The sequence below is a fragment of the Phocoena phocoena genome, chromosome 16 (genome assembly GCF_963924675.1).
Source record: "Phocoena phocoena chromosome 16, mPhoPho1.1, whole genome shotgun sequence".
NCBI classification, from domain to species: domain Eukaryota; kingdom Metazoa; phylum Chordata; class Mammalia; order Artiodactyla; family Phocoenidae; genus Phocoena; species Phocoena phocoena.
Window position 1 is genome coordinate 46,057,236 of NC_089234.1, and position 13,391 is coordinate 46,070,626.

The 13,391-nt window shown below is 44.8% G+C and overlaps 1 protein-coding gene across 1 annotated transcript; it reads right to left on the reverse strand.

The window, feature by feature from the left end:
* Positions 1-3,278: 3,278 nt before the first annotated feature.
* On the reverse strand, positions 3,279-12,539 carry C16H10orf53 (chromosome 16 C10orf53 homolog). Its single transcript, XM_065894898.1, is given in 3 exon segments — positions 3,279-3,343; positions 3,997-4,116; positions 12,443-12,539. Coding segments are annotated over 3 exon segments (282 nt in total).
* Positions 12,540-13,391: the final 852 nt, after the last annotated feature.

The following is a 13,391-nucleotide window of genomic DNA, read 5'->3' on the forward strand; positions in this document are numbered from 1 at the left end:
TTGCAGATGTATATCTTCAGGATAAGAGGAATCTATTGAATCAAAAGATATATGGTTTGGGCTTCCCTGGTGGTGCAGTGGTTGAGAGTCCGCTTGCCGATGCAGAGGACACGGGTTCGTGCCCCGGTCCGGGAGGATCCCACATGCCACGGAGTGGCTGGGCCCGTGAGCCATGGCCGCTGAGCCTGCGCGTCCGGGGCCTGTGCTCTGCAACGGGAGAGGCCGCGACAGTGAGAGGCCCGTGTACCGCAAAAAAAAAAAAAAAAAAAAGATATATGGTTTAAATTTTTGACAAATATTGCCAGATACCTCTGCAGACATTTTATCAATTTACACTGCTGCCAGCAACGCATGAGTGTCTATTTCCCACATCCTTGCCAACATGGAATGCTATCTCATTTTTTTGATTTAATATCTCATTTTTGATTTGCATTGATCTTATTATGAGTGAGGTTAAACATCTTTTCCTTGTTAAGGACCATTTATATTTCCTTTTTTTTTTTTTTTTTTTTTTGCGGTACGCGGGCCTCTCACTGTTGCGGCCTCTCCCGTTACGGAGCACAGGCTCCGGACGCGCAGGCTCAGCGGCCATGGCTCACGGGCCCAGCTGCTCCGCAGCATGTGGGATCTTCCCGGACCGGGGCGCGAACCCGTGTCCCCTGCATTGGCAGGAGGACTCTCAACCACTGCGCCACCAGGGAAGCCCCAGGGAGATATCTTTTTAAGAAGACGTAAGACAGAGGGAAGCAGAGGAGAAGGATGAGGGCATGTTTCTGTAGACCAAAAAATGATTACATTTCCAAAGACAAAGCTCTTCTTAATCAATGACAGAGAAGAGCTAGGTTATATAGACAGATGACCTCTATGCCGAATTCTTGATTTTATTTTAAATGTTTATTTGAAAAATACCCCCCTCCCGGACAAACACACACACACACACACACACACACACAGACACTCTCTCTCTCTCTCTCTCTCTCTCTCTCTCTCTCTCTCTCTCGCGCTCTCTCTCTCTCTCTCACACTCATATGCAAAGCAAAAATCAATTCCACCAATGAGAACATTTACGAAAAGGAAGAAATGATAGTCCTGCAGGCCTCCTCCCTCCACTCACCCCACCCACCTCTCCAAACCTACAGCCCAGAGGTAACCCTGGGGCTTTTTCCAGGAGTGCTGATTCATATATCATTTCATTCTGATCTAACTTGGAACACAGCACCCTGGGCACAGGATCTCCCAGAAGCTTTCTGCACTTGGTTTTTTTCTTAGAACCGTGTGCAACCTCCCCTTACCAGCCCTCCTGCTCTGGCCGTGGGAGAAAGGAGAGCAGGTTGGGTGTATGGGGGCGCTGTTCTGAGACAAAATACAGGCCAGGGTGGAGGGCGTGTCAGAGGAGGGCAAGGTGGCTGCAGGGTGGACCCTTTGTACCGGTTAACATTGGGGTCCTGGAGCCTGAGGAGCTGAAGTTACCGCACCAAATGTAGATGGGAAAGCCTGCAATTTTATATCCCAGCAGAAAAGCTTTTGTCAATGAAAGTAGGAGGCACCATTCAAGCAGGAAGAAATTTCCCTGGTTCAAGATAGAATGCTTAGACAGTCAGCAAATGTTTTGGTCACATGGGAAGAGGTTCAACATAAAAGGTTACGTTTAAAAAAAAGATACGTAATTGGATACATACGGCATGATCCCAAATTGGTGAAATCCATTTCTATGTATGTCTAGCTCTTAATGAACATTCAGATACAAATGAAAGAAACCCCAACTGAAATAAACCAAAATGTTATCAAATTTATACTTTATCTTTACCTGTACTTTTTCATTTTACTGTAATGAAAATGTACTTCTTTTGTAGTGAAATGTTTGTATGAAAGCAAATAATAACTTGAACTGATCTTTGAGAAAAAGGAACTAAATCCAGGGTTACTAAAAACGTGTGAAAACCAGCACCAGACACCGGGAAGAAGATTTGTTTTTAGCCTCAGGTTCTCAGCAAAGATGATTAAATATTTCCAGCATCCTAAGTGATTCATAATCTCTGAATGAAATCTGATAAAGTGGAACTTGGGCTGAAAATGAAAATTCTATCCCCTATTTCATCACGTGTGGGAAAGAACTTGGCCAAGTGGTTTCATGGAGCACCAGATGCCTTTGCAGTTCTGGGGCGCAGGGGGGTTTGAGGTTCCCTGGAGCAAAGGGAAGGATGGCTCCCCAGGTGCAGTGAGGCTGCAGGGAGCAGGGTGGCCCTGCATCCCTGCGGGCTGTGCACCCAGAGCCAGCCGCTGCCTGTCACAGGCCCTGCAAGCCCTTCTCTTTCAACACGGCGCCTGGAGTCTTCTGTAAAGGAATCCACCTTTCTTCTGTGATGCCTTCTTACCATGCTTACTCACAGTTAGCATCATTAGATCAATATCTGCATTTCTCCCCTCTCCTTTACTCTACAGCTAAGAATGCATGCTACAGTTTGGTGCAAAGATCCTGAAAAGAAAATGAACGTCATTTTGACATGGCTGAGGTTGACACTGACCACAGCTAAAACTCTTTTTAAACTCCGCTGGCTGTGTTTTCCTCCAAGTGAGACAGGGAGCCACTTTCCCCTTCTGTCCCGACCTCTTTCGGGCCCTCTTCAGACCAGCCTGTTGGATTGGCTAATGCAAAAGAAGGCAGATCATTTTCTTGTGATCTGGAAAATAAATAAAGATTTATTTGAAAGAAAATAAATGAAGATTTGTCGTTAGGTAATTATATATTACAATGTTAAATAAATATTATTCTATTGGGAGCAAGAAGTAAACCTGTAGGAATAGGCAGGTTTCCAAATACTGACATTAACTTCTGGTTCAGATTTTCAAAGCCCACTATTCTCCCTCCCACCATCCCCCTCCTGCCTTATCCTTAATTCTACCTCTTCCTAGCTCTTCACTGCTATACAGTGGAATCTCTGATGCTTCTGGCAACTTTGCGTTATTAGCAAGGGATGGCGCTGTGTTATTAGATTGCATTTTATTTCCTTCAAGCTCAATGTGTACCTGATATTGCAGGGCTCTCCCTATGGGTTGAGACTGAGAGATGCTGCAAATGGTGTGGTTTTATTACTTTTGCGGGCCCCGTTTCCTTGCAGCCAGGTGAGAAACCTGGCTGTGCCGGCTGAAGGACAGGGTGTGTTGCCTTGCCTGAGCCCAGCACCCACGGCCCGGAATGGCCGCTTTTGCTTGTACTGCAGAATGGCGGGAGGCACCTGCTCTTCTGCTGACTTCAGATGCCTGTTCCAATGAAGAGATCAGTAGGCATTTAGTACAGCTCTCCTGGCCTCTTTGCACCGTGGGTCTAGTTTACCATCGCCTCCTAGGGAAATAGGTATAATTTTCTTTTAGCCAGCTTTATATACAATGTCATGTCATATAAGACAAACATACGGCTTCCACTAGGAGAGCATTTCCAAAGGTCCCAGCCTTTGTAGAGTATTAGTGGATTGGGAAAGCTTTTACCTTGAGCATACACTGAGGCATGCATGATGCCAGCCTGCTGAGCCAGAAGCTCTCTGAGGCAAAGAAATCCATAGAACGTAGCTGATGATGCCGTACACTGCCGCATATCAACTCTGATTGTCTTAGCTAGCCTAGATAGAATGATCAAACAGAACAAAAACCATTTTCAAGGTAAATAATAATAAAACACACATTATGAAAATGAAAAACTACTAAACAACCTATTCTCCCTAAATTTGCACAGTCCCATTTGACATCTAGAGCTAAAACTTCATTTTCTTTCCATCCCTCTTCTGTTTCCAGTGTTCTGGGAAGAAGCCCAGAGCATCAAGCACTTTACTGTGTATGGTTTAGGATGCGCTCATTCATGTGCCACAGAGCATGGGGCTTTGAGTAAGAATTTAAAACTCAGAAAGAAACCCAATTTGAATATGGGCAGGACACTTCGACCACTTCAACTAGAAATGGAAATGCCCCAGAGAAGGCAAAATGCTGGTGGGAAGGGCTTACCAAACTCCAAGTCTTTGATGTTGCAGTGGAAGACAACTTCTCCATTCACCACGAGTTCCACCACATTCCAGTCTTCTATCTTCTCTAGGATGGCCTGGTGTCCATCTTTAGCCAACACAGCTGGAAAAGATGGGGAAGGATGTGGGTGCCACGGGGACAGATGAACCTGATATGCAGGTGTCTTCATGGATGGCAGCGACTGGTCTGCTCTCCAGTTGTTCATGGCTGTAACTCAACATCCCTGGTGGGTGCCCACCTGGTACTGGCCCCGATGTGTCCTCCCCTTTGCTGGGAAGCACAGCCAGAGACCTGAAAAATTTTGGTTTTGGTTGTGATTTGCCCCAGAGCCATATGATCAGCGAAAATATGAGCTTTCTCTAGGAATAGTTTTGAGCCTTTCTTATAGAGGTGATGCTCAGTGTTGGAGGGGATATACAGAATTAGGTAAAGTCTTACCCTGATGATGGAAATACAAACTGGTCACCTTTCTGGAGGGCAGTTTGGAAGTCCATACCAAAAGCCTCAAATGCCTCACAAAAATTAGAATTAGAAAATGATTCTAATCTCTGGCCCAGGAAATTGCACTTATAAGAAAGCTCCCTAAGGAAAAAATCAGAAATACAGACTTTTGCAACAAGGCAGACTTTTGCGACAAGATATCCTTTCTGTACTATTATAATAGCAAAATACTGTGAATAACTTACATGCCCAATAATAAGAAGATGGTCAAGTAAATGGTGGCAAATGCATATGATGAGATTTTATTTGGACATTTCAAAAATGTTTATAAATTTTTAATAGCAAGAAAAATATTTGTAATATAAGCAAAAAATCAGGGTGCATGTATAATATATATTAAAATGTGTATTCAGGGACTTCCCTGGTGGCCCAGTGGTTAAGAATCCACCTGCCAATGCAGGGGACACGGGTTTGATCCCTGGTCTGGGAAGATCCCACGTGCTGTGGAGCAACTAAGCTCGTGCGATACAACTACCAAAGCCAGTGCGCTCTAGAGCCCACGCGCCACAACTACTGAGCTTGTGCTCCTAGAGCCCGTGCTCTGCCACAAGAGAAGTCACTTTAATGAGAAGCAAGTGCACCTCAATGAAGAGTAGCCCTTGCTCACTGCAGCTAGAGAAAGCCCGCGCACAGCCATGAAGACCCAGCGCAGCCTAAATCAGTCAATCAATAAAAATATGTATTCAGTGCAATTAATGTGTATATATTAGGAAAAAAGAAAATATCCAGTGATTATGTCTCTGTGGTGAGATTATGAGAAACTTAAAAAAATTCTTTTAGCATATTCTAGATTTTCTATAAAAATCAGGGAAAAAATTTTTTTTAAAGCTAACAGGCTAAATTTTTATTTTCTCCTTTGGAATCTGCATTTTGGTTATTACTTACATTCAACAGCTTCTTTCCTAGAGATCAGCTATGGGAAAATTGTTAGATTTATTCTCTATTGTGGAAATGCAAGGGTATATGGGTTTAGGAGAAATGATGTGCCTGGAACAGCCTGGAGCTCTGTTTTCTCCAACACATTTCTCCCCACGTTTCCTGATATGTTCACCCTATAACCTCAGTGTTAGGGTTGGTTCACTAAATCACCACCTTTGGCAGTCTTCATTCGTTGGTGAGAATTGTGGTTAGAATGGAAAGAGAAATCAGATGGTGGGCATGTTTTTTAAGTCTTAGCATTTCAATCAGTCCTATGTGGAGAAAAGCAAACAGCTATGCCAGTTAATTGCATTTAATTACAGAGACAATTGCTGTTTCAAAATGTTGCCATGTCCACTTCTTCTCTTTCAATCAGTTCAAGAACATCCAGCCCCAACTGTGAACATTTTAATTGCGTGATTTTAATTTCACTTCTGGAAAGGAACTTCAAAAAGCAGCTCAGCGAGGATCTCCATTAACAAGATAGTGCTCCTTGGGTACCCAGTGGTGGCCCTAATTGTCCCTGTGACTGACTGCTGACACCTCTCTCTACGGAACACCGGCATCTTTTTCTTTGGCATATTTATGTTATTGTATCCTATTTAAGTGTCTTGTTCTTAAACATCTTTAGAGGAAGGCACTCAGTTTGGACCAGTGACTTGTTTAAATGAAGCAGTCCACCCGGTTTGGAATGGCCAGTGAATCGTCCAGGGAGGCATGAAGGCAGTTTGTGGGCAGAGATTTCTGGGGATCAGATACTCCCCCAGCAGCACCCCCTCTGGAGAGGGGAGTTATAGCCAGAGAGGGAAAAGCTGCAAGCTGGTAGGTAGGAGGCAATTTGGCCTCCATGACCTTGACTTTGCATTGTCTGAAGACGCTCCTGGGACATGTACTTCAATTTGATTGGGAGAAATCAGGAACAAAACAGCTTCTCCATGCCCATCTTACACCCCACCTCTGGGAGCAAGGTGCTACCTCTATTCTGATAACACATAATACCAGCTTCTCTAAATCCTGGGGGTTCTGGAGAGAAGGGGTGCAGGTTCCACCTGGGGCCGGTCCCTGTGACCAGGAGTGTAAGGGAGGAGGGGCTCTGTAGAAGGAGACCCGGGAAGGTGTGTACCCCACAGCCTGCTATGGCCCTTTCCCTGCACAGCACATCTCACCAAGCCTCATGTAACATCTGCATTTGGGGTTTGTTTTATGAGAACAGCACTCTTTCGTGGCAAGGTTTACCTAAGAAATAGGGTTTAATCCACCGAATAACCCACCCTATGGAGGTGGCGGCAGTGCCAAAAATGGGAATATGCCTCAACATCTGAGCAAATGAAGTCCCACAGGAAGAAATCCTCCTCAACAGAGCATGTCAGTCCTCATTTTGCCTTACAAAGCCCCGTGTCTCCTTCACTGACCACAGTCCATCCTCCCCCTCCGCCCCCCCCCCCCAACCCCGGGCTTGGTGTTAATATAGCTTGTTGAATAAACAAGCTCCTAATGGCGCTGGGCACCTCCAACGACTCTTTTGGACCCTGAGTGACGTAAATCTGAGTCTTATTAAAGCGATAAGCCACCTCTGAGACTACTTCAGCTACTCATCCTCAGGATGCCTGTCCCCTTCTCACCACTCCAGGATGTGTTGAGTCCAGATGCAGGGCGGCCAGTGAAGGCTTAAGGGATCAAACCCGGAGAAGCACCAGAATTCCTGCAGCTCATCCAAATGCCACCTCTCTATATGGAGGACACATTTTTTTCCTATGAGCTGCTATGGGTTGTCTATTCAAAGAAAGGTCAGATAAATATACTCCATGCAACAAAGTCTTTGCAAAAGCAGTGGCTAAACTCCAGCATAAATCAACCAGAATCTGTAAGGCCACCCGCAGAAAACCTGACTCTTTGAAGTGGCATCTCATTCTTCAAGGGGGATCTGGGTGAAGTGGAGGGTTATGGAAAAGCCTCCCTCTTCTCAGTACTGGTGGAATTGTGTGTCACCTGCAAATGATTTACATGTTCCTGGTTAGGAAGTCAAGGCAAACAGACAGGCATCTCCCCCTCCTCTGCTCGGCACAGATGCAAAGCCAATGACTATTAACGTGTGTAGCTAATGCATAGCTAGGGACAGGAGGATGGTACACAGAGCAACTCAGCTGAGTAAGGATGGATTCTATTCTTATGAGTCTTTTCCTTTTTAGCAGGTCATTTGGCAGACTTAAGTACAGCAGGCAAGGCACAACCATGGCGAGGGAAATTAACACTTCTTGTTAAGCGTTAGTTAGTTTAATTTCATCAGTATTGAGGCCATAGTCAGGACATTTTTGCTAAGCTATTATAATTCATGGGTAATAAAGAAAGAAATAAACTTTTCAGATTGCTTAAGGCATGGTAAATTCAGGAGAGATCAGGCATATTTCCAAAGCCAGCAGGGTTTCGGGAAATGATAAAAGGGCTATGATTTTTAAAGAAATGCACAGAACTCAGAGGCAGATTTTACAAATGAGAGCCTGCAAATGCACCACTCTGTGCTTGGTGTGATGTTAGTTGGGTCTAAAATGATGGGGGGAGTGTTGAACAGAGAAAGGGGAGCAGATGCTCCCTGCTTTGCTTCTGTTAACACCCCAGCATTTGTCACCAGCCCTCAGTAAATGTTGGCTGCCAGTATTATATGAACTACCATTCAGGGATATACAAAGCTAACTTTAAAAATCAACCACCTGCTGATACCTTGCAATACTCAAGTCTCCTTCAATCATAAAAATTCTCCCCTTGATCCTCTTAAAATACGCCTTCCCCTCCCCTACTGTGGGAAGAGCTGCCTGGGCTCTTTATTTCCTCATGTCTACCACTCCTTTACCTCCTGCAGTTGGAGCCTCTGCCCACCTTCTCCTGAACTTGCATCGTCAGAGGCGAAGACCCATTAGCACATTCAGTGGCTCACCCAGGTCTCCCCCACCCTTCCAGCAGATTCATGCGCTGACCTATCTCCTTTCTTGCTTCTTAAAACACTTGTGCTGGTAAAAACATATTTTAAACTCTAAAACTTTATCAGATTATAAATGTAATGCAGACTGATGAGTTCTTAAAAACCTTAAAAATTACAGAAAAGTAAAGGACACAGATTTAAAAATCGCCTATAATTCTTCCCCTCCCCCTCCTTTTGTCCTTTTCAGTGGAAGTGAGATCATAGTGTGCATAAAATTCCGGAATATGCTTTATTCCTTTAAAACAATGGCTGTGGCAATCCAGCCCCATCAGTACACACAGATCTGCCGTGTGCGTTTCATGTGACAGATGTACTGCAATATATCCAGTCATTCCTTTCTCCGGTCGTTTCCAATTTTTCAAGATGACCAAGGAATGCAGAAAATCTTCATGGGCATGTTTCCATGTACATGTGTGAGTTTTTATATATTTATGAAACTGAGAAATGGAGTAGCTGGATTCTACAGTATACAGTTAAATTTTAAGACACTGCCAGGTTGTCCCCCAAAGTTACTGTGCCAACTTCCCCTCCCATCACAGGTCTTTGGGAACACTCTATGTCCTTCATCAACCATGGATTTATCTTTTTCTAGAGATAACTCCTGCTAACAGTTTGGTGCCTATTAGCTATTTTCTTCTTGAAATCCTCATCTCACTTGTCTTCTGTACCTCCAGGTTCTCTCCTACTGTTGCAGCCCTCAGAGGGACCACTGCCCGTGTCCTGTGGTCTGCCTGGTTCTGACTTTCCTTGCTTCTTCCAGTCTCACCTTCTGTGGTTCCAGCGTTCGCTCCACGCAGGTTCATTTTAACTAGTATTTATCAGTCCTTCAGATATGCCAGGCACAGTTCCAGACTCTGGGACAGAGCAGAGAACAGAACAGACAAGAATCCCGGAGCCCCTGAAGCATTCATCCCGGTAGGAGAGAAGGATAACAAGAGAAATAGGTGAAATATATGTTATGTTGGGTACTAATGAGCGCTAGGAAGAAATAAAAGAGGAGGGAAGGGAGATAAGGAAGAGGGAGGCTGAGGGAAGTGTCGACATTGTCAATGGAGATGCTCAAGGAAGACCTGTCTGTGAAGGTGACTTTTGAGAAAGACCTGAAGGCTGAGAGAGTAAAGAGAAAAGACCAGGGACTTCCCTGGTGGCGCATTGGTTAAGAATCTGCCTGCCAATGCAGGGGACATGGGTTCGAGCCCTGGTCCGAGAGGTTAAGTAGCAACAGGGGGAGATGAGGTCAGGGAAGTCATCAGGAGCCTGGCAGGCCACTGTAGGAGCAACCAGAATGTTCTCGGAGACAAGGGCCATGCTCTGACTCAGGTTTAATGGCATCACCCGGCTTTGAGAACATACTGCATGGGACAAGGTGGTCGCAGGGGGCTCACTGAGGAAGCCAGGGCGGTGATCCAGGCAAGAGATGACTGACGGTGGCTTGGGCAAAGAGGCCGAGGGTGGTGGCAGGGAGGTTAAGGCGTGGTTGAATTCTGTCGGGATACTTTGAAGATAGAGCCAACAGAATGTGCTGCTAGACTAGATGGGGAGTGTGAGGGAAAGAGAGTAGAGAAAGATGCCTGCAAGGTTTTTGGCTTGAGTAAGTGAAAGAATGGCACTGCTATGAACCGAGATGGAAAAAATGCAGGAGGGACTGGTGAGTATTAGGAGTCTGGTTTAGATATTTTGGACATATTGGTCTGAGCTGCCTATTAAGCTTCCCAATGACAGTGAGAGGTCCTGACTGCAGATATATGATTTGCAAATCTTTTCTCCCATTCTATAGATTGTCTTTTCACTTTTTTAGTAGTGTCCTTCGATGCACAAAAGTTTTTAACTGTAATGAATTTCAATTGTTCTGTTTTTTGTTTTGTTGCCTATGCTTTTGGTGTTCAAGACATACTGGCCAAATCTAAGATCATTCAGAATTGCCCCTATGTTTCCTTCTAAGAGTTTTTTAGTTTCTAAATTTAGACCTCTGATCAATTTCGAGTTAATTTTTATATATGGTATAAGGGTCTAACTTCATTCAAAAGATATTCATGTACATATCCACTTTCCCCAGTACAAATTGTTAAAGAGAATGTTCTTTACGCATTGAGTAGTCCTGACTCTCACGACAAAAGTCAATTGACTGTAAAGGTGATGGTTTACTTCTAGACTCTCGATTCTATTCCATTGGTCTATATACTTATCCTTATGACAGTACCACACTATTTTGATTACTATAACTTTGAGTAAGTTATGAAATCAGCAAGTGTGATACCTCCAACTTTGTTCTTTCTTCAGATTGTTTGGGCTAGTCTCAGTCCCTTGAAATTACCTATGAATTTTAGGATGAGTTTTTCCATTTCTGCAAAAACACCACCATTGAGATTTTGATAGGAATTGCATTGAATCTGTATACTGCTTTGGGAAGTATTGTCATCTTAACAATATTAACTCTTTCAATCCATGCACATGGTATATTTTTCCATTTACTTAGGTTTTCTTTGATTTCTTTTAGCAATTTTTGTAGTTTTCAGTGTATAAGATTTGCACCTCCTTGGTTAGATCTGTTCATATGTGTTTTGTTCTTTTAGATGCTATTGTAAATGGAATTGTTAATTTCCTTTTGAGATGGTTCATTGTTAGTTACAGAATTACAATTGATTTTTGTGTGTTGATATTTTTAAATTAATTAGTTACTTTTTGGCTGCATTGGGTCTTGTTGCTGTGCGTGGACTTTAGTTGTGGCGAGCGGGGGCTACTCTTTGTTGTGGAGCACGGGCTGTAGGCACGCAGGCTCAGTAGTTGTCGTGCACGGCTTAGTTGCTCCGCAGCATGTGGGATCTTCCCAGACCAGGGCTTGAACCCGTGTCCCCTGCATTGGCAGACGGATTCTTAACCACTGCGCCACCAGGGAAGTCCTGTGTGTTGATTTTGTATAGTTAAGCTGTGCTGATTTTTTTTATTAGTTCAAACAGTGTTTTTGTAAACTCTAGGGTTTTCTAGCCAGACACTGACTGGATCTGGAGCACAGCCCCCTGAACCTCGCCTCCCATCTCCATCCTCTTAGGGAGTACTGTTACTTTTACTTTAATCCACCACCTCTCTAAGGCTGTCCTGGTCAAAGCTACTATCATCTCTCCCCTGGACCACCACAACCGTCCCTTGTCTCCCTGCTTCCATTCTTGGCCCCCTCTAATCTGTTCTACTCACAGCAGCCACAGTTTCTTTCCCCTGCCTAATACTACACAGCCCTGCAGGATCTGGCCCCTGTCCACCTCTCTAGCCTCATCTTCCCATCAGTTCAACAAATACACAGGTCATTTGTTCATGCTTCCAGCCTTTGCAGATATTAGTCCCCCTACCTGGAATGCTCTTTCTTCCTTTACCTGGTTAGCTTCTCCTCATTCTTTAAAGCTCAACTCAGATGTAATTCAGGCAAGTAAACCTTTCCAGATCTCTGTCCTCTCCCCTCAGTTATGGCCAGTGGCAGGTCCCACTATGATTACGCACCTGTGTCAGAGCCTTGGCACAGCTGTCAGTTAGCAGTTAACAATGACACAGTCACTTCAAGGACACGTATCATGTCCACCAGTGTGTCCCCTGTACCTGGAAGAGTGTCCAACACATATTACTTGCTCAGTGAAGGTTTGCTGCATGAATGGATGATCAAGGGACAGACTCTCTGCCATTTTTCAGCCACGTACCTTGGAAAAGTCACTTAATGTTCCTGCTTCTCAGTTTCCCAATGTGTAAAGCAGGGTATGTAATATTTTCTATCCAGGTAATTTGCATTTACTACCCAGCACCCAGTGGGCTCACAGTGTATGTTTCTTCCTGCTCTAATATTGAGGCAGCAGAAGCCAGAGGAAGATGCTAAAACATCCTGCAGCTGTGGGGCTTAGGGCCGACTTTCCAGAGGAAGTGGCACTCGGTCTAGGTCTGAGGAATGAAGGAAGTCTAGGCAGAGGGCACAGCCTGCACAGGTGCTCAGAGGCTGGGGTGTACCTGGGCGCACTCAGCTGGGTGGCCCTTTGGCGCTCAGCTGCCTACCTAGCAGGCCCTCCAAGCGGTAGGTGCGGTGCTTCACTGACAGGCCGACTGAGCTGTACGGCCCCTAGGGCATGATGACCAACGCGTTCCTGGGCATGGCCGAGCCTCCTGCCGGGGTTACGGGGCAATACACGCTGCTAGGCAACTGCTTTTCAGGCCCTTGGGAATGGGCGTGGTCGTGCATGGATGGGCAGGGCCATGAAGGGTGGGCGTGGAGCTCGAAGATCCCCTGCACCCCAAGTCCTCTGCCAAGTGCCTGGCGTAGGGACTGGGGGTGAGGAGTCTCCCTTCTTGAATGCCTGCACCAACTACTGTGTGCCCTCTGCTGGGGTGCAAAAAGGCCACTTGCTCTCGTCACCGGCGCAGCCCGGTAAACACAGAATTTCAACTTGGCACGGCAAGTGTTAATGATAAACAACAACAATAGCCATCGTTTACAGCTAGTTACAGAAAGTATGTGTCAGGCGACAAGCTAAGCACCTTCCATGTTATCTCGTTTAATCATTTTACCGTTTCTATGAAATAGGCTGTAATTTGTATTTACAAAACTGAGCGTCAGAGGTGCCAAGTAACCTTCCCAGGCAAGTCAGGCGTGTAGCATGGATTGGAAACCTTTGTAAGGTTTGCATAGATGTCTTTTTATTGATCTTGCCTGGGGTTTGTTGGGGCTCTTAAAACTTTGAATTTAAATCCTTCACCTGTTTTCGGAAAATTTTGAGCCATTATCTCTTCACATATTGCTAATGTCCCATTTTCTCACTTTTCAGGGACTCCAGTTAAATGTATGTAAGACCTTCTCAATGTGTTCTCACTGTATTCCTGCTGTATTCTTCGCACAGTCTCTTTTCTCCTGTGTTTTTCTCTCTTTCTTTCTTCCGTGCTTCTTTTGGGATTGTGTGTATGTGTGTATTCATGGATTGATTGATTGATTCATTCATTCATTCATTTT